This window comes from Somniosus microcephalus, chromosome 19 (assembly GCF_052327205.1).
Source record: "Somniosus microcephalus isolate GS21.2 chromosome 19, FLI_Smic_1.0, whole genome shotgun sequence".
Classification (NCBI taxonomy): domain Eukaryota; kingdom Metazoa; phylum Chordata; class Chondrichthyes; order Squaliformes; family Somniosidae; genus Somniosus; species Somniosus microcephalus.
Window position 1 is genome coordinate 52,708,124 of NC_141005.1, and position 24,452 is coordinate 52,732,575.

At 43.4% G+C, this 24,452-nt stretch overlaps 1 protein-coding gene across 1 annotated transcript in view; it reads left to right on the forward strand.

Moving 5' to 3' along the window:
- The window catches only part of ksr2 (kinase suppressor of ras 2), a 568,763-nt gene that overhangs the window by 341,344 nt on the left and 202,967 nt on the right, over window positions 1-24,452 (forward strand). The window contains exon 5 of the mRNA XM_085961784.1: window positions 10,478-10,659. Within this exon, the coding sequence (XP_085817910.1) occupies window positions 10,478-10,659 (182 nt within the window). The remainder of the gene's footprint in view (window positions 1-10,477; window positions 10,660-24,452) is intronic.

Here is a 24,452-nt window from a genome sequence, read left to right on the forward strand (position 1 = left end):
GGTCCCCTGGCATACTGACAGCTGTTCTCTTCTAGATGAGAATGCTGGCAACAGTGAGTCGCCATGTGCTGGCCATCCCTTCACCGTCAAATCATATACCCGAGACAGTGTCGGGTCATTTCGGGTCTCCTTCTCTATACCAGCGTTAGTTACTGGCAAGCATTCAATTATAGTCGAATGAAATATTTCGACAGGATCCACTGCTGGTGCTTCCTCCGCAGTAGGCAGTGGCAGGCGTGATAGCCCATCAGCGTTTCCATGCTGTTTCGTGCCCTTATACTCAATTTCATATTGGTGCGCCCCTAGAAAAAGGGACCATCTTTGTAGCCGTTGCGCAGTCATCACCGGAACGCCCTTCTTTGGATTAAAGATGGAGACAAGTGGTTGGTGTTCAGTCAGCAAGGTGAACTTCTGCCCGTGCAGATAGTGATTGAACTTTTTCACTCCCCACACTAGGCTGAGGGCCTCCCTGTCAATCTGGGCGTAGTTACGCTCGGCTGAGGTTAGTGACCGAGACGCAAAGGCTACTGGCCTCTCCGAGCCGTCCGGGAATTTGTGCGACAGCACCGCTTCAATGCCATAGGGTGATGCATCACACGCCAACCGAATTGGTAGTGCTGGGTTGAAATGAGCCAACACCTCTTTTGATGTGATCAATGCTTTGCTCTTCTGGAAAGCTCGTTTACATTCGTCACTCCACTTCCATGGTACCCCTGTTTGCAGTAGGGTGTTCAGTGGGTGTAGTACGGTAGACAAATTCGGCAAGAACGTATGGTAGTAGTTCACCAGCCCGAGGAACGACCTCAGTTGTGACACATTTTCCGGTGCTGGAGCCTTGACTGCTGCCTCAATTTTCAGGGGACTTATGTAACCCCTCTTTATCAATAACGTGGCCACAATACGAGATCTGCTTCTGGAAAAACTCGTATTTGTGGCGATTAGCTCGGAGCCCATATTCCTTCAATCTAGTGAGCACCTGCTCCAGGTTGGCGAGGTGATCACTGTCATTTTCGCCCGTGACCAGGATGTCGTCCAAATAACACTGGGTCCCTGGAATCCCTTGCAGGACTTGTTCCATTGCCCTTTGCCAAATAGCCGGAGCTGATGCTACCCCGAACACCAGCCGGTTGTATTGGTAGAGACCTTTATGAGTGTTGATCATGAGGCACTGTTTTGAGGCTTCTTCTACCTCCATTTGCAGGTACGCCTGGGCCAGATCAATCTTAGTGAAGCGTTTCCCTCCAGATAGCGAGGCGAAAATATCTTCAATCCGTGGAAGCGGATATTGTACAGTGTGAAGGACTGGGTTCACTGCCACCTTAAAGTCCCCACAGATGCAAACCTTCTTTGGTTCCCCAGGCGTATTACTCAACGACCTCTTCATTACAGGAATGATGGGTGTAGCCCACTCGCTCCAGTCCAGTTTGGACAGTACTCCTGAACGTTCCAAACCTTCCAGCTCTGCTTCGACGGCTGGGCGGATCGCATAAGGTACCGGTCTGGCCTTAAAAAACTTTGGGCTTGCATTTTCCTCTATTTTGATCGTCGCTGTTATGCCTTTTAGTGTTCCGAGTCCCTGCTGGAACACTTCTTGTGCATCAGTTAGCATTTTTGACAGTTGTCCAGGTGTGACGTCGTCATCCTTTTTGGCATCTACAGTCAGTGCTTGTATGGAATGCCAATCTAGCTGTATCTTCCGGATCCATTCACGTCCTAGTAGTGGTGGTCCTCCATCTGGCAATACATATAGGTCCATTTTTGGTGTTTCCTTGCCGTTATATATAACGTTCACCCTTATTTTTCCTTTGGGGTAGACTTTTTGCCCCATGTACATCTTCAAGACAATCTTTGTATCTCTCAAGGGTATATGTGAGAATAGCCGCTTGTAGTCCCTTCGGTTTATGACTGTTAGGGCTGATCCTGTGCCCAATTCCATTTTCACTTGGACTCCTGCTATCTTGAGCGTGACCCAGATAGTTTGGTGATCCTCCGTTTTGATCACATTATGTAGTTTCAGACAACCCAGCTCCTTGCTTCCGGAGTATGTATCACTCTTCTGTTCGTCTGAACTACTCTCCGTCACCTTATGTACCTTCTTGTACTTCTCCTGTGAAGATTTCTTGCTGCTGGTTTTCTTTCCCGACCTGCAGACTCTTGCTATGTGTCCTACTTTTCCACACTGTCTGCACACTTTGTCCTTGAACCAGCAATCATTATGGTCGTGTGTTGTTCTGCCGCAGCGATAGCACTTCACTGTTCCATATGACATTTCATTTGTGCCATATTCTTGCGGTCTCTATTGTATCTCTGCAGCGCCCTGTGCTGCTGCTTCGTGTGATACTGCAATGCTGAAAGCCTTGTCCAGCGTAAGATCCTTTTCTGATAGAAGCCGTTTCTGGGTTCCTTCACTTTGAAGCCCACACACAAACTTGTCCCTTAAAGTATCTGCTAGTCCCGTTCCAAACTGGCAGTGTTTCGATAGCTTGTGCAGTTCCGTTAAATACTCAGCATTACTTTCATCTTTATGCTCGTTCCTTTTGTGAAACTTAAATCTTTCTGCTATCAGCAGCGGTGTGGGGTTTAAGTGGTCCTGTAGGATTGACAGTATGTTTTCAAAATCCTTTTCTACTGGCTTCTCTGGGGTTACTAGGTTTCGCAGTAAGCCATACATTTTTGCACCCATTGAATTCAACAATACCAGCGCTTTCTTGTCATCTGGCACTTCATTCGCCTTGCAGTATACTTCTATGTGTTCGACATATGTCGTCCAATCTTCGACTTCATTGTCGAACGCTGTGATACTGCCACTCTTCGGCATTTTTGGGTGTGGTTAGACTGGCTTAAAATGGCGTCGCCCGCGCTTTCCTTTCTTCCCCGCTGCGGCTTAAAATGGCGTCTCCCACGCTGCTGCCAACGCCGCTCTCGGCGGTCCTCGTGGCAAATGGCGACGCCCTGTGGGTTTCGTGCGCTGCTCCTGCGCTGCTGCCAACGCCGCTCTCTGCGGTCGTCGTGGCAATGGCAGCACCTTGCGTTTTCCTGCGCGCCTCTCTCCCCCGTTGACGCTGCTCGGCCCTTGACCACCGGCTGCGCTCTGCTCTCTCTCGCCTCTCTCCCCCGTTGACGCCGTTCAGTCCTGAACACCGGCTGTGCCCTGTGCGCTCTGCCCTCTCTCTCTCCCCCATTGACGCTGTTCGGCCTTTTTCTGTGCCGCTCGGTCGGGCTCTAGCCCGTCGCTGTCCGGGAAGGATCTGCGCAGTACCTGTTGCCAGCCCATTTCGCTGGACCACCGTGACTGGAAAGCCAAGCCTGGCTCTCGACAGCCTCCCCTGTGATGCTCAAATCTCCGCTGGATGACTGGGCGGTTGCCCGTGGTCGACGCCCGTGCTTCTGGACTCGACCTTCTTCCACTGTTCTCCAGGAGCGAATCCCTGGGAGGTGATGCAGAGTTGCAGGTAGGTTCGAACTTGCTCGTCGCCACTGTTACGTCCGTGTAATAATAAGATAAGGACTGCAGAGAACGGTACAACAGGTGTTTACTCAACGTGGTTCAAACTGCAACTGAAACAACAGATTACTACTCAGTCTTATATACAGGTGTGGTCACTGCCGGTTCTACAGTATACATGAGCTGTAGAAAGTAGTTCCCCCCTTAAAGGTACATACATTCCAATTATTAGTAACATACTCAGTTTATTCCCTATGTGGGAGAGACTTTAGACAACTCATGAGTGAACTGCCTTGAAGTTATGCTGATTGAATTTTACCAAATGAGCACTAAAGATGATTGAATTAAATTCTTTTGTCTGCTATTTTAATACTGGCATTAGTCCATTTAAAAATCTTGAGTCAACACCTGAATTAAAATAGCAATGGAATTTCACACAAACCCATTGTTTGCTTGTATGCTAATATTCAACAGCCCAATTTCAAGGCAAAAGATTCTTGAATAAATTCTATAGGCCTCCCAGAGGTCAAGTAATGCATTAATAATAAAGTAATTACCCGATAACAACCCAGAGCACTTTAATTCTTCTGTCATTTGAGCCCTCTCCTGGTTTCCTCATGCCCCTGTGGAATCTTCACTTTGCATCTCGCTGGAGGAATAAATATTTTGTTGTGATTCTCGTCTGTTTCAAAAGCATCTTTTGGCAGAAGTGGTGTGAGCAGATTGCCTGCCTGCTCCCTTGGTCAGAGAATGCTGGGTATCATGACAGAACCTAGATAAGAGAAAGAATAAGAATTAGGAATATGGTGAATGTCTGCAACAATCTTCCAAACAGGGTAGTAAAGGCAGTAATATTAGGGTTAATTCAAAATACATCCAAATGGCAAAGGGACGAGCATGGTGTGCTCAACAGTGTTTTATTATCCCAGACAGAAAGAAAGAACCTGCAATTATATAGCACCTTTCACTACCTCAGGATATCCCAAAGCGTTTAATTATGAAACGTGATCACTGTTGTAATGTAGGAAACGTGGCTCAAAGGTCCCACAAACAGCGATGAGATAATGACCAGAAAATCTGTTTTAGTGATATTGGCCGGGACACCAGAGCGAGCTCCTCCTTTTCCTTTGAATAGTGCCATGGGATCTTTTACATCCACCTGAGAGGGCAGATGGGGCCTCGGTTTCACGGCACCTCCAACAGTGCAGCACTCCCTCAGTACTGCACTGAAGTATCACTATGTGCTCAAGTCTCTGGTGTGGGATTTGAACCCAAAACTTCTGAATCAGAGGCGAGAGTGCTGCCATTGAGCCGCAGCTGCCTCCTAATGCTAATATAGACTTCTTATGCTGTTAAGAAAATTGCGTCAAGGAGTTTGAATTAGCTGGATGGCATAGAAATGGAGCTATGATCTGCAAGACATGGCAGCAAGCTAATTTATTTACATATTTTTAAACTATTAACAGAAATATATAGTGGGCTATAATGAAAATTGTCTAACTAAATGCAGGTGCCGTAACATCCAATTCAGGAATAATGATTCCATTACAAACTATAAAAGCTAGGATGATTTTTTTTTTTAAACTTCAGCTCAATTATGCTTTCAAATAACTATTATTTTATTTTTAATCAGAGGAAATGAATCCTGAAATAAAGTGAAATGTAACTTTTATTATAAGGCAGGAGCTAGCCATTGGGTTAGGGCAAAAATTACAGCAGCCCAAAATGCAGCAGATGCAGCAAGGAAGAAAGAAGATGCAGGCTGGAGATGGCAGAGTAAGTGCCTCAAGAAAATGGAGATAAAGGGCTAACATTGAGTGCCCTGAGGATTGGCAACAGTAAGTGTCCCAAAAGAATGGAAATACAAGATTACCTGCCACAACAGATTGAAGACAGATGATTACCCTTCCCCACAAAAGGATTGGTGATGGAAGATTAAATACCTTAAAATATTAGCAATGGCAGACGAAGCAACTGTATAATTAGGGACTGGAGGAGATAATGAGGTAATCACACTCGGAGTGAAATTCGACTTGGGTACGGGGATGCAAAATGGGCCGTATCGCATCTGCCCCCCATTATACGAACCGTCCAGTATTCACCCCCCCTTGACTTGGTTTGGGTATGTTTACACAGCAACTTTAGTGTTTTCTGCTTTGTAGTGATGCTAAAGTTGCAGTATAAATCCAGACTGCCGGCTGACCTGACACCAGTGAGAAACTCTTCTCTTCCTTGGGCTGCAGAACAGTTGTTTCAGCCAGACAGTATAAACCAGGGCGCTGCTAAGTTCAAAAGAAAATTGCTCCAAGTCAGTTAGTGAGTGGAATTTGTTAGTCTCTCTCTTACTTGAAGGAGGAATTGTCACAATTTATACACTCTATAAACAAACTATTTTGTGGAAATTTACACAAAATGTGGGGGTGGGAATAACATTTGTCATGATAAATTCATTTATTCATTGTTAATGATATGATACCCCAGTGTGATGAACCCAAATAAAAACCAGTAACATTTCCCTATAGTATTCCCTGCATTATATTTTCATAAAATGGAGAGTATTAAAGTCCTGTTGCAAATTAAAGTTAAAACTATCACACTGTTTTACTACAACATATTACAGTTTTAAATGAAAAGCTCAACATGGTATTAACTAATTAACATTATCATTGCCATTATTCTATTTTATAGCTACAGATAATATTTGTGGTGCTGTGTGATACTGCTGTTAGCCCCCATTTTGGATGCTCTATTCCTTGTTTTGACAAGTACCACAAGCCATTCTCGATACAGCTGGCTGTTCTGATGTTGCTATGTGCCTTGTCTTGTCATACAGTATTTGTATTGTTGCTTTTATCACATTCAAGAGCCAATAAATGTCTCATTACATTTTACATTGTTTTTCCGTATTATTTTGCAAAATGAATATCTCAATTTCAAAAGCCATTCATTTGTTCTCCGGTCAGAAATAATGAATCTGTCAGAAAGGCATATGATGGCTTTACAATTTAATTATTATTCAAGATGAACTAATTTCGCGAACACAAATTGTGATTGCTGTAGAAGGAAATCCTATTGTATGGTACTAATACAGGAAACACTACCTCATGTCCTCAAGATAAAAGGAGAACAATGAAATATTCTGGTCATCTGCATAGTTCCAGTGGGAGAAAAGAATACAGAGACAATAAAGATGCTTTCAGAATACATTTGACCATTTTACCATAAAATTTCCTGTGTCTATCATCCATGCAACAGCTGTTGAGTCTGTCCTATATCACGTAACCATTGAGCTACTAGTCAATTTTCTCCTTTTCTCATTTGATAAATGTTTACAGCTTTGTATTTTTCACCTTGGTTACGTTCTACTTTTGTTCTTCACTAATCACAGCATACAAAACCTTTCTCCCCAATCCCCCCAAAATTGTCACTTGGACAAGTGTGGATTAATTAAGGAAAGCCAGCACGGATTTGTTAAAGGCAAATCGTGTTTAACTAACCTTGATTGATGAGGTAACAGAGAGGGCTGATGAGGGTAATGTGGTTGATGTACTGTACATGGATTTCCAAAAGGCGTTAGACAAAGTGCCACATAATAGGCTTGCTAGCAAAGTTGAAGCCCATGGAATAAAAGGGACAGTGGCAGCATGGATATGGAATTGGCTAAGCAATAGGAAACAGACAGTAGTGGTGAACAGTTGTTTTTCGGACTGGAGGAAGGTATACAGTGGTGTTCCCCAGGGGTCGGTTCTAGAACCACTGCTTTTCTTGATATATATTAATGACTTGGATGTGGGTGTACAGAGCACAATTTCAAAATTTGCAGATGAAACAAAACTTGGAAGAATAATGAACAGTGAGGAGGAGAGTGATAGACTTCAGGAAGACGTAGACAGGCTGGTGAAATAGGCAGACTCGTCGGAGATGAAATTTAACGCAGAAAAGTGTGAAGTGATACATTTTGGTAGAAAGAATGAGGAGAGGATATATAAACTAAATGGTACAATCCTGAAGGGGGTGCATGAACAGAGAGACCTAGGGCTATGTGTGCACAAATCGTTGAAGGTGGCAGGGCAGGTTGAGAAAGCAGTTAAAAAGGCTTACGGGATCCTGGGCTTCATAAATAGAGGTATAGGGCAGGATTTTCATTGGGCCGTGAAGGCGGGATTGGAGGTGTGTGGGGGGTTAAAATCCCGAAATCGGGGGGGGGGCAGGAACCCATCTCGCCCCCAACCTGCCTCCATGCCAGTTTCAAAGGAGGCGGGTACCTGACCCGCACTGGGATCCGCCTCCCCGAGGCGGGAAGGGGATTAGTGCCAATTAACTGCCTGTTAACAGGTAGTTAACAGGCAGTTTTTAGCCTAATCCCTATTTTCATTGTTGAAATGTGGGATTCCCGACGGCTCCAAACCATGCCAAGTTAGCGAGGTGGGCCGTCGGGATGAAGGGCTTGGAGGGGCCGAGATGTCCGGTGTTCAGGTGAGTGATGGGTGCATGAGTGCAGAGGTAAGTGTGTTTGGTCTGTGTAAAGTGTTTAAAGAAGTTCTACTAACCTTTACTTACCTTTACAGCCTTCCTTCCTTCAGGTCTCGGGAGTCACTCATCTCACTGGCACAGAAAGCAGAATGGCCGTGAACTGTCAAAAGTTCCAGCATTCAGCTTTCTGTTCCGGGGAGATCTCTAAATCATCCTGAGAGGAAGGAATTAACCTGGAGTGCAGATTGTCAGTGTTTGACAGCTTCAAACAGCTGTCAAACACTGATATTTCATCTGTCAAAAGGTCTTGACAGATGAAATATCAATCTGTGACGTCACCTGTTGCCGGGTGGCCCTTAATTGGCCTGCTGAGCCCGCTGGGCAGGCTCAACAAGGTCAATCAAGTCAAAATCGTGTGGGTTGGCTAGAACTCGATGGAGGCGGGACTACAACCCCAAAAGTTGTAGTCCCGCCTCCTACCCCCCTCAATGAAAATCCAGCCCATAGAGTACAAAAGTGTGGAAATTATGATGAACCTGTATAAAACACTGGTTCAGCCCCAACTAGAGTATTGTGTCGAATTCTGGGCACCACACTTTAGAAAGGATGCGAAGGCCTTAGAGAAGGTGCAGAAAAGATTTACGAGAATGATTCCAGGAATGAAGGACTTCAGTTACGTTGATAGACTGGAGAAGCTGGGATTGTTCTCCTTGTAGCAGAGAAGATTGAGAGGAGATTTGACAGAGGTGTTCAAAATCATGAGGGGTCTGGACAGAGTAGATAAAGAGAAACTGTTCCCGTTGGCAGAAGGGTCGAGAACCAGAGGACACAAATTTAAGATGATTGGCAAAAGAACCAAAGGCGATGTAAGAAAAAACTTTTTTACGCAGCGGGTGGTTAAGATCTGGAATGGACTGCCTGAAAGGGTGGTGAAGGCAGATTCAATCACGGCTTTCAAAAGGGAGTTGGATAAGTATCTGAAGGAAAGAAATTTGCAGGGCTACGGGGAAAGGGCAGGGGAGTGGGACTAGCTGAAGTGCTCTTGCAGAGAGCCAGCACGGGCTCGACCGGCCAAATGGCCTTCTTCCGTGCTGTAACCATTCTATGATTCTAAGCAAGCACCATGAGAGTTCTTCAACCATACCACTATGTACTCCTAAAAATAATAAGTTGTCACACAAAAACTATATTAAAAAAAATCTTAAAAAAAGAAATCACAAACTTAGCCACAAACGTGTTCCTCTGGTAACTTCCCCCCTCCTTCACAAACAGCACCAATAAGTCCCCATGGCCTCTCAACATCTGGTACACCCTACCTCACCATACTTCACTGTCGCCTCGCCACCCCACCAGCTGACTGCAATAGAACTGAATATCAGGCGGGGCGTACAACAGGCGGCAGATGCGACTCCGCCCGTCTTGCACTACCACGCAAGTTGAATTTCACCCCCTAAAGTTTGTGGTGAGCTTAATATTGGAACTGAAAAGTTAAAGGGTAAATTCAAAAATTAATTTGCAGCCAAAAATGTTAATATTTGGAATGAATCATCACAGATGTCTTTCGGAGTCTTGCTGTGAGGATGGTACAAACATATTTGTGTCTCGACTGCAGTTGTTTTGTAAGGTTATATCTCGCATGTGTCTGGAGGGTTGCAAATAAAGCACGTGCACAAAAGCAAATCCACAAACATTTTGGTGAAATGTTTTTGAATTGTGTGATTTAAAAAGAAAAGGAATTTGAGAATTAAAGATGGTATCAAACAAGGGCTGGATTTTTACTGGGTAACTTTAGCTTAGATATAAGGCAGCATTGACTGAGCACATATTACAGTGACCACGTTTAAGGACATGTGCAACAAGAGTAGCATCCTTCTTAAAAATCAGTCACAAATAACAGCATTGGCGATCAGAAACTATTAGAAAGCTATTGGATTAGCAGCCGGTGCTAAATTATTTCAATGTCAGTTTTTTAATCTTCATACTCAATGTCATTTTTTAGTTTGAGTGCATTGTGTAGAGTTAGCTAATTATCCCCCATTCTCCCCTTTAGAAGAGCCAATTAATTGATTATTTCTCTTGATAAACTCCCTCATGAGTCATTGTGGGGGGTGGAATTTTAACCCCCAAGGACAGGTGGGTTGGGGTGGGTGGGAGGTAAAAAATTTTACATTTCTCAAACCCGACCCCAATCCGTCTCCAACACACCCACTTTCGGTTTTAACAGAGACTGATTGGGGGGCGCGTGTGACCAATCTGCTCTCAGGAGATGGGTCGGTCAGTAAAATCTTTTAAGGATGCAGTGTGCCTCCATTTTACCGAAAGTTTTGTTTTTAACCAATGGAGGCTGGGTTTCCCGGGAAAACTGCAGCAAGTTATTAAAAAACTGATCAAGGTTGAACAGAGGCAGCAAGAGTTTTGCACCTCTTCGAGTGGCCTGCTCCAGCACTTTCTGTAGTCATTATGCTTTCTAAGCAGTGAATCTTTCATTATATTTGAGGGCTAATTTTGTACATGTGAATAGGTCTTTACTGATTTGTTGCCTTTGTATCATTCTGCCAGAGCAAAGAAAAAGAACAAACCTCTAAACCTGAAGATTCACAATAGTGTTGGTAGCTGCGAGAACATCCCTGCTCAACGTTCCCCTCTTCTCTCCGAACGTTCTTTGCGCTCCTTCTTTGTGGGATACCCGTCTTTTCTTCCTTCCACTCCTCCAGTTCACACTGAAGCCAATTTTTCATCAAGTAAGTAACGCAAGTCATTTTGAATGGGTCGTTGCATGAACAAGGGGTCTATTCCAGGTCAAAATCCAGCCATTTCAATTTGAAAGAACATCAGCCATCTATTTTGGAATCTTAAAGCCCCACTTCATTTTTAATCCCATTAACCCTTTAATATTGTGTTGGTTTAGTCGTTTGTTTTACTTCCAAAAAAAACCCCCACATGTACTTTGAAAATTTTGTAGAGGAGCAGTTGTTGATTCAATATTGGACCGTTTGGAAGGTAACCTGCTAAAGCTATACCAGCTATTGGTAACCAAAGGTGGTATATTTGAATCAGTGACATTACATCGCTTATTTCAGGCTACACCATGCTCTGAGAATCATAGCAGAGTAACATCTAGTTCAAGATCTGACAGGAAATTAATTGAATAAGCTAATGATATGTAGTGTATCTTAAAGAGCAGAGCTTGGTTTTAAAGATCTTGAGGCTATTTGATCTTTACAGCGCTTGATTTCAAAGCGATATTGTCAGTAATGGGCCTAGCTACGATAAAATTCTGTCGTCTTCTCAAAAGAAAAGCACTGGCGTTCCAGGAAATACAGTAATTAAAATGGGAGCAATAGGAGTTGTTCAAAGTTTTAATTATGGTCAAAGTCTGCCATGTTTGTGCAGCGGCAGGAACTTTAGCAAATCATTTTTTGGAGTAGGGATAATAATAGTACTTAATACTGTAGTAAGAGTAGAAAAATTTAGTTGGAATATACACAAAGATATTGACTAGAAGATACAAGGGGCATTTGTCTCAGTTGTTGATTCTTATGGGTACCTGGGGCCATAGAGGATATTAGCTTCAGTCTGGACACAGTCCTTTGGGACTATGCTGAGAATTGGCACAGGGCACTTGTCTTTCTTAAATGACGGCAAAGTTCCAGGGCAGGTTATATATATGGCATGTGTTGAAACAGTTCTCCTTCATGGTTCAGAGTTTCCAAATAGGCTACAGAGGAGCTTCCTTTGGCCCATGTGTAAGATCCAGGATGAAGCTAAAAGGTGGATTTGTGGCATAAAGGACGGTTGCAGGGTAGGAGGGCTCTAGCCTACACCAACCTCTTACTCAGCACCTTGGAAGGGAAGTCAACATCAGCAGATTTAACAAGGTCCTTCACACAAGGACCTGAATTAAGCAGCCAGTGATGAGTGAATCTGGTATGTGGCACTGAATTTGGACATCTAGAGCATCAAGGTGACTGGCATGTCATAAGTTGACCTGTGTAGGTTCTTCCACCATGCTGATGGCAGATGATCATCGTATATCTCATGAGGAAATTCTGAGACTTGGGATAACAGCTGCTGGAAGGCGTTATCTGGAGGCTGGGTATGAAAGCACATGCTGATATATCTAGGGATCATTACCTACCGTGATTGGCTTGCAGAATGGCAAGAAGCTGTTGCTGAAGCTCCACACCTGCAAGTGGTGGAGCTGTTCGGTGGCATTTGGTCGTTCTCATGCCAATGTGTGCTTAAGATCTCTGGACTTGGCTAAGTGGAGTGTGTCCCTATGTGAAAATAGTGTGTTTTCCATAGTGGGTAAACAGGAGTTTTACTTTTTGGATTTCTCAGTAGCTTAGTTTGGAGACTCTTCAACATCGTGATAGGTTTCCACACGTCAGACCATGGTAGTAGAAAAATTAAGTCTTGAGGTCCAATGACCAAACTGACATCATTGAAAATCTCAAGATTAACCACAATTTCATTTAGTATGTATTCAATCTAAGTACATTAGCAATTGTAGGATGTATACTTGAAAGCATTACTATCTCTTTTCAGATATACAGAGAATACATGAATCTTGAAATTATATTTGTTCAGCAGCATTAATTTCACATGACAATGCTTCATAAAATCTTCTATAAAATGTGGAGATTACACTTGAGAATATTCCTGTTCAAAATTCATCTCGTATTTTGATATGTTCCAGCTGTTTTTTATTTGGTGGAGTAAGACTGTTGCAAATCCCAACAGATTTGAGCCTAGAAATTCTGGCCTGTTTTGGGGGCAGAATTAGCTTAATCAAATGGGAGATGGGTGCTGAATTTGGGGTGGAACCCATTTCTATATGGTGTCTGCCCTTCCTTGCTTCACTGAGAAATTCCAATGGAGGGACCGCAAGTCCTTCTACCTGCATGATGTTACTTTTTGAACTGCTGCATTAACCTGTACTCCTGCCAATTATATCCAGCAGTACATACACCTGCATGAAGTAGGTATATTATCTGCGTAAGTGCTGTAAACAGACTCCACAATGTCGTATCCCAACAGTAATCCATCTCAGAGAGATTGATTACCATTTGAGAAGTGGCGCGGCGACATTAGAGCAGCTGCAACTTTGATTTTGGTTCTTGCTATGGACACGCAGGACAAACCCAACTCCTGCCTTCCCTCGATGGAAGACGTTACTCGAATATCCTTCTGCCCCCATGGGGCAGGCACCCCAGTAGCACCACGAATGGTGCAAGCACCTTCACCGGGCACACAAATGACCCTGTCTCAAGATTTGCAGTGGAGTGGGGATGGGGGCAGATGGGCAGGCGGAAGTTATTTTCATATTCCATAGCACATGGCCAAGCTCACTTCACTTAGGTTCCTTAATTAAAGAGACTTTCACCCCAACAGTATGGGGTGCAAGGGCAAGATGTTAACACACTGCACTACCCAATTTTTATAATAGCGATGTATCTGTGCATAAATCAGCCACTTGTACATTCCTAAAGTAAAATTTATTGCATGTTTCACATCAAGTTGCAAAGGTAGTAGTAGCAAAGGTTTCTCTTGGAAGTTTGAGTTAAAGGGATAGATTACTGGACCTCTTATCTGTGTGGACAGCCTAGAGCTCTGGAATTGCCAATTGTAAATATTTACATGCTGCTGAATCAAACAACAGGTTTATACATTTCCAAGAATTTCAGTAATGTGCAATATAAAAAGCTTGTACTACCACTGTGACAAATATAAATGTGTGTGGTTTATACAGCATATTGTCCTCAGGAAAGAAGCGAGGTGTGAGCAGATTTTTTTGTTTCTAATTATTTCTAATTATGAGCATGCTATGGCGTACATGTTGCCTATGCCAGCGTTTCATGTTGCTGCTGTGCTTCCGCAAGCTACGTGTTGAAATGTGTTAATCTACAAATAGGAGCCTGAAGTGACCGTGTGAGGGGACTGCAAATGGCAAAAAGTAGTGCAAATTAAACTGTAATTGTTCCGGATGGAACATGACACATCGTAGACTCAAAGCTAGACCAATATGTTCTAATTCATCTGTTGCTACTTATCCTGCCAACATGATTCATCCTGTGGTGCTGGTCCCTACTGCATAACATTCTTGTCAGGTAGAGGGCTGAGCAATTAATCTTTTACCAGATGAAGGCTGTTTTCAGCTTCTTATGCATGGGATGAACTGCTGGGCATGAGAATATGCATACTGTTAAAAGACATATTTAATGAATAAAACCAGCAATTATTTTTAACTAGATTTGTATTTTCATTGTTTTAATGACTTTTATTTTTGGTGCACAATATTATCTTCTACACATTAATTTATTTGACATGACACCATTGGATAATAAAAGAAGAGCACTTAACACATCCATCTGAAATTCCTCTCTTGTAAAATAAATGTGTTAAGCCGCTACTAAAGTAGTGGAATTAGAAACAAGGCATTGAGGCATTCGTAAGTTATAATCCCATGGTGTAATGTCAAGGCCCTTCAGTAGAATGCATCAACATGCTTTGTGCTTTCTCTTTCTACTTTTTGTTTCTAACATGTAAGCAGCATTAACACTGCAAAGGATAACAATCTTTAAGGCCATTAATAGTAAAGCAGGAACGACACAGAGTTTCTGTTTCTCCTGTGTGGATAGCAAAGATATTGCTGAGATAATCATACAACCAGACCTCCAGTAAGAAACAAGAGAAAGCCATCTAGCCCATTGTACCTGCTCCTTGCTGCAACTTATGTACGTTTGTACTAATTTACTTAACTTCCTGAGGCGATGTGAGTAATCAAAAATCTCTAAGGAGAGAAAGCTCTCAAAATGTTCTCTGATCACTAAAGTTAATTGAGTGAATGCTCTAAATCACCATTTTGACATTGTTATTCATCCCTAAACAATTTGTTTCACAGATGTTAGCCTAGAAATTGCAGCCTGCTTTGGGTGCAGAAGTGGTGCAATCTGGATGGGAAGGGTGTTGAATTTGGGTGGCACCTGTTTCTGCCAGGTATCTGTCCCTTTCTGGCCATGTTCCAAAGTTCAGGAGGACGGGGAGCAAGCGCCACTTCCATTCTTCCCTCCCCCCAACTTGATATCACACTTGGAAGCTGGACGAATGGGATGACAGACAGTCTCTGCTTGGAAATCCTGCCAGTTCTGCCCAGTGTAGAAGAAATTATGCCTGCATGCCACAGACATATTTACCATACAAGGGCCATAAGTGGAGCCCACAATGTCATTTCCCAATGGCAATTGATCACAGACAGGCCGACTACTGTTAAGTAAGCAGCAAATCCTGGATGCTCATGGAGTGTGGTAAATGACATGGGCACATGCTCATTTTCTACAAATTGCCACGTCAGACTTGTACAAGGAAACATAGCAAATAACATAAGGGAAAAGATTAATGTTTAAAGGTCTGTCTGAAATTGGGGGAAAAAAACTCTTGGTTAACACAGGGAACTCGAGTCACATGTTTAACTTTATGGGCCGGATATTCCGATCCTTACAGGTGTGTACGAGCTGTGTACACACCCGTAGGGACATGCGAAGCGCATGCGCTGAAAACCGGCATTTCCGATCTCCATTCATATATTTGACAGGTCTATCTGTCAAGTGTATGAAGGGAGATTCCCTTTTCCTATTGGCTGGCCTGGCCCACATGATCCCAGGGACGCTTGCGAACTGCATGCGCCTCTGGGATACGTGGGCCCTGCGCATTTCAAGTTTGGAGAGGCCCAGGAGCGGAAGTGTCCAGACCTCAGGAGCCCTCAGGTAAGTTTGTAGATTTTTTCTCGATAGGAGGCCTCCACACGCGGGAAGCCTCCGATCGGAAATTACGGGCCTATGTAATACAACAACAGCAACTTGCACTTATATAGCACCGTTAACATAGTTAAACTTCCCAAGGCACGTCACTGGAGCGATTATCAAACAAAACTTGACACCAAGCCACATAAAGAGATATTAGGACAGGTTAGAAATATAGAAACATAGAAGAGAGGAGCAGGAGTAGGCCATTCGGCCCCTCTAGCCTGCTCCGCCATTCAATGCAATCATGGCTGATCATCCAAGTTCGGTACCCGGACCCTGCTTTCTCCCCATACCCCTGGATCCCTTTAGCCTTAAGAAATATATCCAACTCCTTCTTGACTATATTTAATGAATTGGCCTCTACTGCCTTCTGTGGTAGAGAATTCCACAGGTTCACCAATCTCTGGTGAAGAAATTCCTCCTCATTTCTGTCCTAAAAGGCCTATCCCTTATCCTTAGACTGTGACCCCTGGTTCTGGATTCCCCGACCATCGGGAACATCCTCCCTGCATCTAGTCTGTCCAGTCCTGCCAGAATTTTATAAGTTTCAATGAGATCCCCTCTCATTCTTCTAAACTCCAGCGAGTACAAGCCCAATCGACCCAATCTCTCCTCATACATCTTTCCTGCCATCCCAGGTATCAGCCTGGTGAATCTTCGCTGAACTCCTTCCATGGCAAGAATATCCTTCCTCAGATAATGTGACCAAAACTGCACACAATACTCAAGGTGCGGTCTCACCAAGGCCCTGTACAACTGCATCATGACATCCTTGTTCTTGTACTCAAACCCTCTCGCTATGAAGACCAACATACCATTTGCCTTCTTAACTGCCTGCTGCACCTGCATGCTTACCTTCAGCGACTGGTGCACAAGGGCACCCAGGTCTCGTTGCACTTCTCCTTCTCCCAATCTATTGACATTCAGATAATAATCTGCCTTCCTGTTTTTGACACCAAAGTGGATAACCTCACATTTATCCACATTATATTGCATCTGCCATGCTTCTGCCCAATCACCCAACCTGTCCAAATCATCCTGTAGTTTCTCGGCATCCTCCTCACAGCACACACGCCCACCCAGCTTTGTGTCGTCTGCAAATTTGGAGATATTACATCTAGTTCCCTTGTCTAGATCTTTAATATATATTGTGAATAGCTGGGGTCCAAGGACTGATCCCTGCAGTACCCCATTAGTCACTGCCTGCCACTCGGAAAAAGACCCGTTTATTCCAACTCCTTGCTTTCTATCTGCCAACCAGTTCTCTATCCAAGTCAATACCTTGCCCCCAATCCCATGTGCCTTAACTTTACACGCTAATCTCTTATGTGGGACCTTATCGAAAGCCTTCTGAAAGTCCAAATACACCAGATCCACTGGTTCTCCCTTATCTATTTTACTAGTTACATCCTCAAAAAATTCCAGTAGATTAGTCAAGCACGATTTACCTTTTGTAAATCCATGTTGACTTTGTCCGATCCTGTCACTGTTTTCCAAGTGCTCTGCTATTACATCTTTTATAATGGACTCTAGCATTTTCCCCACTACCGATGTCAGGCTTACCGGTCTGTAATTCCCCGTTTTCTCTCTACCACCTTTTTTGAATAGTGGGGTAACATTAGCTACCCTCCAATCCATGGGTACTGTTCCAGATTCCATCGAATGTTGGAAGATGATCAGCAATGCATCTACTATTTCTAGGGCCACTTCCTTAAGTACCCTAGGATGTAGATTATCAGGCCCTGGGGATTTATCGGCCTTCAATCCCATCAATTTCCCTAACACCATTTCCCTACAAATACTGATTTCTTTCAGTTCCTCCCTTTCATCAGACTCTATGTTCCCCGACATTTCCGGGAGGTTATTTGTGTCCTCCTTTGTGAAGACAGAACCAAAATATGTATTTAATTGGTCTGCCAATTCTTTGTTCCCCATTATAAATTCACCTGATTCTGACTGCAAGGGACCTACGCTTGACTTCATCAATCTTTTTCTCTTCACATATCTATAAAAGCATTTGCAGTCAGTTTTTATGTTCCCTGAAAGCTTACTTTCATATTCTATTTTCCCTTTCTTAATTAGTCCCTTTGTCCTCCTTTGTTGAACCCTAAACTGCTCCCAATCCTCTGGATTACTGCTTTTTTTGGCCAATTTATATGTCCTCTCCTTGGATCTTATGCTATCCCTAATTTCCCTCATTAGTCACGGTTGAGTCACCTTTTTTGTTTTATTTTTATGCCAAACTGGGATGAACAACTTCTGTAGTTCATCCATGCGGTCTTTGAATGTTTGCCATTGCCTATCCACCGTTAACCCTTTGAGTGACATTCCCCAATCTTCTCGACCTGTCTGCAGCCTTTGACACGGTTGCCGACTCCATCCTCCTCCAATGCCTCTCCACCGTCATCCAGCTGAGTGGGGCTTCCCTCGCCTGGTTCCATTCCTATCTCTCCAGTCGTGGCCAGAGAATCACCTGCAATTACTTCTCTTCCCACTCCTGCACCATTACCTCTGGAGTCCCCCAAGGATCGATCCTTGGCCCCCTCCTATTTCTCTTTTACATGCTGCCCCTCGGTGACATCATCTGAAAACACGTCATCAGGTCCCACATGTACGCTGATGATACATCACCATCACTTCTCTTGATACCTCCACTGCCTCGGATTTGTCACGCTGCTTGTCCAGCATCCAGTACTAGATGAGCAGAAATTTCCTCCAATTAAATATTGGGAAGACCGAAGCCATTGTCTTCGGTCGTCACCACAAACTCTGTTTCCTAGCCACCGACTCCGGCCCTCTCCCTGGCCACTGTCTGAGGCTGGAACACACTGTTCGCAACCTTGGACAAATGACCAAAAGCTTGGTCAAAGAGGCAGGTTTTAAGGAGCATCTTAAAGGAAGAGAGAGAGGTAGCAAGGTGGAGAGTTTTGGGAGGGAATACCAGAGCGCAGGGCCTAGGCAGCTGAAGGCACAGCCGCCAATGGTGGAGCGATGAAAATCGAGCATGCACAAGAGGCTAGATCTGGAAGAGTGAAGAGATCTTGAAGTGTTGTAGGGCTGGAGTAGGTTACAGAGATAGGGAGGGGCGAGGCCTTAGAGGGATTTGAAGACAAGGATGAGAATTTTAAAATTGATGCATTGCTAACATGGGGGGCCTAAAAACAGATTTTTAAACATAGATCGGTGATTGTTGGGTTCTTGAGTGAAAATGCCTGGTTTCTGAATGTGATTGTTGTTAGTGTTGCATCTACTGTGAAGTTGCCATCACAGAACAAAGCCTAACTTCTGCCTCACTGTGAACAATGCCATGGGAGATTCGCTGAAAAATCCCTTCCATCTTCTACTTCAGAGGTTCCCAAACTTTTTCTGCTGATTCCCCTTCTGGAGATTCACGTCATGTGTCCTGGAGATTCACGTCATGTGTCCTGGAGATTCACATCATGTGTCCTGGAGATTCACGTCATGTGTCCTGGAGATTCACGTCATGTGTCCTGGAGATTCACGTCATGTGTCCTGGAGATTCACGTCATGTGTCCTTTTCTAAGAAACAGTATTTTTTTGCATAGAATAAGAGGATTTTAGTTTCTCGACTAACCTATTGCTTAGGACGTCTCATCTGCCCCCAACCTTTTGACAAAAACCCACTTTACTCGCCTCACGGCACTGTACTCTCAGCTAAGTGTTATCGCACAAAAATGATGTTTTATTCATCAGTGCCACACAGGGTCATCCTGCTGACTTCGTTAATTTTATTTTAGTTAATTTCCAGTGGCAACATATTCATTGCATCCTGGTGAGGAGATGGCTGGATAGTTAAATAGAACCGTGTCTTTCCACAGGCCTGAAAGTAAACTCAGTCATTACTATACAAAGTAAAATGCCCCAAAAACTCATACGCAACGGTTTCCTCACAAATAGCTATGCTATCTGTCACTCAGATCCCCATGGGGAACAGTTATTAAAACTGTCCCAATAATAAATTCTAACAAGTTCTTTGATGAAGTAACAGAGAGGGTCGATGAAGGTAGTGCAGTAGATGTTTTATATATGGACTTTCAAAAGGCATTTGATAAAGTACCACATATCAGACTTATTCAGAAAATAGAAGCACATGGCAGAATCACAGAAACCCCACAGTGCAGATAGAGGCCATTTCGGCCCATCGAGCCTGCACCGACACATATCCCACCTGATCCCCGTAACCCCTGCACCAACACATATCCCACCCTATCCCTGTAACCCCATGTATTTAATCCCCCTAACACTAAGGGTCAATTTATCATAGCCAATCAACCTAACCCGCACATCTTTGGACTGTGGGAGGAAACCGGAGCACCCGGAGAAAGCCCACGCAAACACGGGGAGAATGTGCAAACTCCACACAGACAGTCGCCTGAGGCCGGATTCGAACCCGGGTCTCTGGCGCTGTGAGGCAACAGTGCTAACCACTATGCCACCGTGCTGCCCTAAAGGGACAGTGGTAACCTGGGTACATAAGTGGCCAAGGGATAGGAGGCAGAGAGTAGTGTGAATGGATGTTTTCGATGACTGGATATAAGTATTCAGTGGGGTCTCCCAGGGGTCGGTATTAGGACCATTGCTTTTCTTATATATAAATAACCCGGACTTGGGTATGGGGAGTACAATTTTGAAGTTTGCGGATGATACAAAACTTGGCAACGTAGTAAATAGTGAAAAGGATAGTAGCAGACTTTAGGAGGACATAGACAGACTGGTGAAATAGGCAGACACATGGTAGATGCAATTTAATGCAGATAATTGTGAAGTGATGCACTTTGGGAGAAACAACATGGAGAGGCAGTATAATATTAATGGTATTATTTTGAGGGGGTGCAGGAGCAGAGGGACCTGGGGGTGCATATTCACAAATCTTTGAAGGTAGCAGGGCAGGTCGATAAGGCGGTTAAGAAAGCGTATGGGATACTTGGCTTTTAAATAGGGGCATTGAATACAAAAGCAAGGAAGTCATGCTAAACCTTTACAAATCTCTGGTTAGGCCTCAGCTGGAGTATTGTGTACAGTTCTGAGCAGCGCACTTTAGGAAAGATGTGAAGGCTTTGGAGAGGGTTTACCAGGATGATACCAGGGATGAGGGACTTCAGTTATATGGAGAGATTGGAGAAGCTAAGATTATTCTCCTTAGAGCAGAGAAGGTTAAGGGGAGACCTAATAGAGGCATTCAAAATTATGAGGGGTTTTGATAGAGCAAGTAGGGAGAAACTGTTTCCTGTGGCAAATGCATTGGTAACCAGAGGTCATAGATTTAAGATAATTGACAAAAGAACTAGAGTGGAAATGAGGAGAAATTTCTTCACACAGAGGATTGTTAAGTTCTGGAACGCACTACCTGAAAGGGTGGTGGAATCAGATTCCATAGGAAGTTTCAAAAGGCAATTGGACATGTACTTGAAGAGGACTAATTTGCAGTGTTAAGGGGGCAAAAGCTGGGGTGTGAGACTAAATTGGACAGCTCTTTCAAAGAGCCAACCTAGGCATGATGGGCTGAGTGGCCTCCTTCTGTGCTGTAAGATTCTGTGAAGTTCTTTCATTGTACCTTATTGTTACCACAGTGTCTGTAATCCACAACTATAGTGTAAACTTTATCCACATAAAACTACAGCCATACAAACTTAAGGCAGCAATGGCAGATTTTTAAATTCACCCCTCCCCCACTTCAATTTTCTCTCCTTACCTCCTGAAGATGGCAACTCGCACTGGGGTAAAAGAAAAGAAAGACTTGCATTTATATAGCGCCTTTTAGGACCTCAGGACGTCCCAAAGTGCCTTACAGCCAATGGAGTACCTATGAAGTGTAGTGACTGTTGTAATGTAGGAAATGCGCCAGCCAATTTACGCACAGAATGGTCCAACAAACAGTCATGTGATAATAATTGGATAATCTGTTTCAGTGATGTTGGTTGAGGGAGCAATATTGGCCAGGACAGCGGGGAGAACTCTGGAATCCCCCACCAGAGGAAACAAGCTCCGAATAAAATCAAACAAGCCAAGCAAATTTGAAGCTAAAATCGCACCAAGCGAACAGTAATCCAAACCACCCTCCTCATGCCCCCCCGATAACTCATCCCATATCCCCACCCCCGCCCTCTCTTCTAGTTCGCATCGGTTACGCTGCACATATCACACTTCCGACATCACATTTATTACAGGTGCAAAACTCATTTTTCTAAAGAGGAAATCCAGTCATGTCCTGCTGTTTTTTAACCTTGGGGAGGAGCCATGTATCTAAGAGCAATTGCCTTGAGGTTGTATCTAGGAGGAATATAATTCACTTTAGAAGGATCCATATTAGACTGTGTGGCCATAAAGGGCCAGGCCACCTTGTATATAGTTCCAGTTTAATAGCAGAAATAATTCACTATGATGTACACAATGTACTGCTCTTGTCTTCTGATTACATAGTATTACATAGGATATATGTCACAGAAACAGACCATGCCGGTGTTTATGCTCCACTCGAGCCTCCTCCCGTCTTTCCTCATCTAACCCTATCAGCATGACCCTCTATTCCCTTCTCCCTCATATGCTTATCTAACCTCCCCTTAAATGCATCTATACTATTCGCTTCAACCACTCCCTGTGGTAGCGAGTTCCACATTCTCACCACTTTCTGGGTAAAGAAGTTTCTTCTGAATTCCCTATTGGATTTCTTGGTGATTATCTTATATTGATGGCCTCTAGTTATGCTCTTTCCCCACAAGTGGAAACATTCTCTCTGTATCAACGCTATCAAAACCTTTCATAATTTTAAAGACCTCTATTAGGTCACCCCTCAGGCTTTTTTCAAGAGAAAAGAGACCCAGCCTGTTCATCCTTTCCTGATGGGTATATCCTCAACGTAAGTATAGACTTACGTTGAGCAATGCCATTGAAGATTCACTAGTGGTTTTAAGAGACAATGCTATGATGATAGCAGTGCACAAATATACTGCACGCCTCAGACTTTAAATATGTTTCATTTTGTTTTGTTCCGTTTTAACCTGCCAGTAAAATCGCATAAGCCGACCGATCAAATAGTTGCTTTCCTGGTCGTTTGTCTATCCTGTTTATAGATGCTAATGAAGACAAATTCAAACAGCTGCTGCAGCCTGCAGGAGCAAAATGATTTAATCAGACTAACAGCCCCTGACAACATCACCTAACTGCTGGACTCTCTCAGCAGTCTTGATTCAATTTGAGCCATCATTTACTAGATGTGTTTATTGATGCATGTTGTATCATTTCAATCCCAATGTTGTATAATTTTGATCAGATCTATAGTTATCTTTTTAAATTTGAGCCCCTGCTGGGTTATTTTTTCCCACCCTAGTATCCCTTAAACCACCCAACACATATTTCAGGCTGCGTGGCACAGCAACTTCCTTTCTCTCGTTCTGATTAGGACCATTTGCATGAGAATTAGAGATTTTTTAAAAATGATTTAATGGGGTAAACAGCAGAGAGATTAATGTTTCAGTGGAACTTTCCATCAGAACTGGAAACACTTCTCTTTTAGATGCTGACTGACCTGCTGTGCTTTTCCATGCATTTTCTGTTTTTCATTTTACATGGGAAATATCAGCAAGGCATTTGACATATTTGCCAGGTGTGTCTGTCTTGGAAGCAGTGCAAGCAGCAAACGACCTGCACCATGAGAAGAATATTCATAATGGGCCAGGAATTCGGGTCCCCACGGGTGAGTACGCGCTGGGTGCTCACGCGTAGGCCCAACGAAAGTGCCGGTTTCGTGCATGCACTGCGCATACGCGGGAAACCGGAACTTCCGTTCCCTTAAAGGAAGGGGTTCACAGGTCGAACGCGTGCGTTGCAGGTTTCTCCGGGAGGGTAAGTCTCCAGCAGCTACACTTTTAAAAAGCAGCCGCAAGGCCTGCTTTTAACAAGGTAAGTGGTGAATTAAGTAAAATTAAAACATTTTTTCCACAGGTTTATTATTTTTAAATACTTTACAGAAAGGTAAGTTTAGCCCCGTTAAAAACTGTAATTAATTTTTTCAAAAATTTTAATTATCGTTTAAAATAGTTATTTTATGTAATTTATAGTTATTTTAAAAATGTGATTAAAAAAAAAAATTATTTGAAGTTTTAGTTATGTTTTGGGGCCGAACTCTATTCATAGATTTGACAAGTCTTCCTGTCTTGGGCACTGTCGTGGTGAATAGTGACACTGAATGAAATAGGAGCCAAATTGGAGAAAACAGTGAGAAAATTTGACTACTGTTTTCCATTATAAATACTGCAAAGTTAGAGTGAATGAAACAAGCAAATCACGCATCAATTTCAGATTTTCCAAATGTGGAGGTTCTGCCTCTTTAAATGCCGGCACTTTAAGTGGTGGTAAATTTTTGGTGGTAGTTTACCCACTTGAATGTTTCCACTGATTTTTTTTTTTGGGTGGCTGTTGCCAGTGTTTGACAGTAGACATGAAATGCAGGTAAAAAAATGTGTGTAAAGCTCCATAGGAATGTTTTGGTAAAATGACAATTGGGAGCTGGGAGCCCTGATTTTTTTTTTAAAGTAGATTGAATCACCGCCAGACTATCACACACAGACTCATCCATTATTTCAGCATGTTTCCTCCGTGTTGTGTTTTGGTCCCTTAATGCAAAACAGATGCAGCTTTATCCCATTATCTGCAGACTGTCAGCTTTATATGGCACACTCATAGATTTTCTGTTCAATTGATTTTTCCAC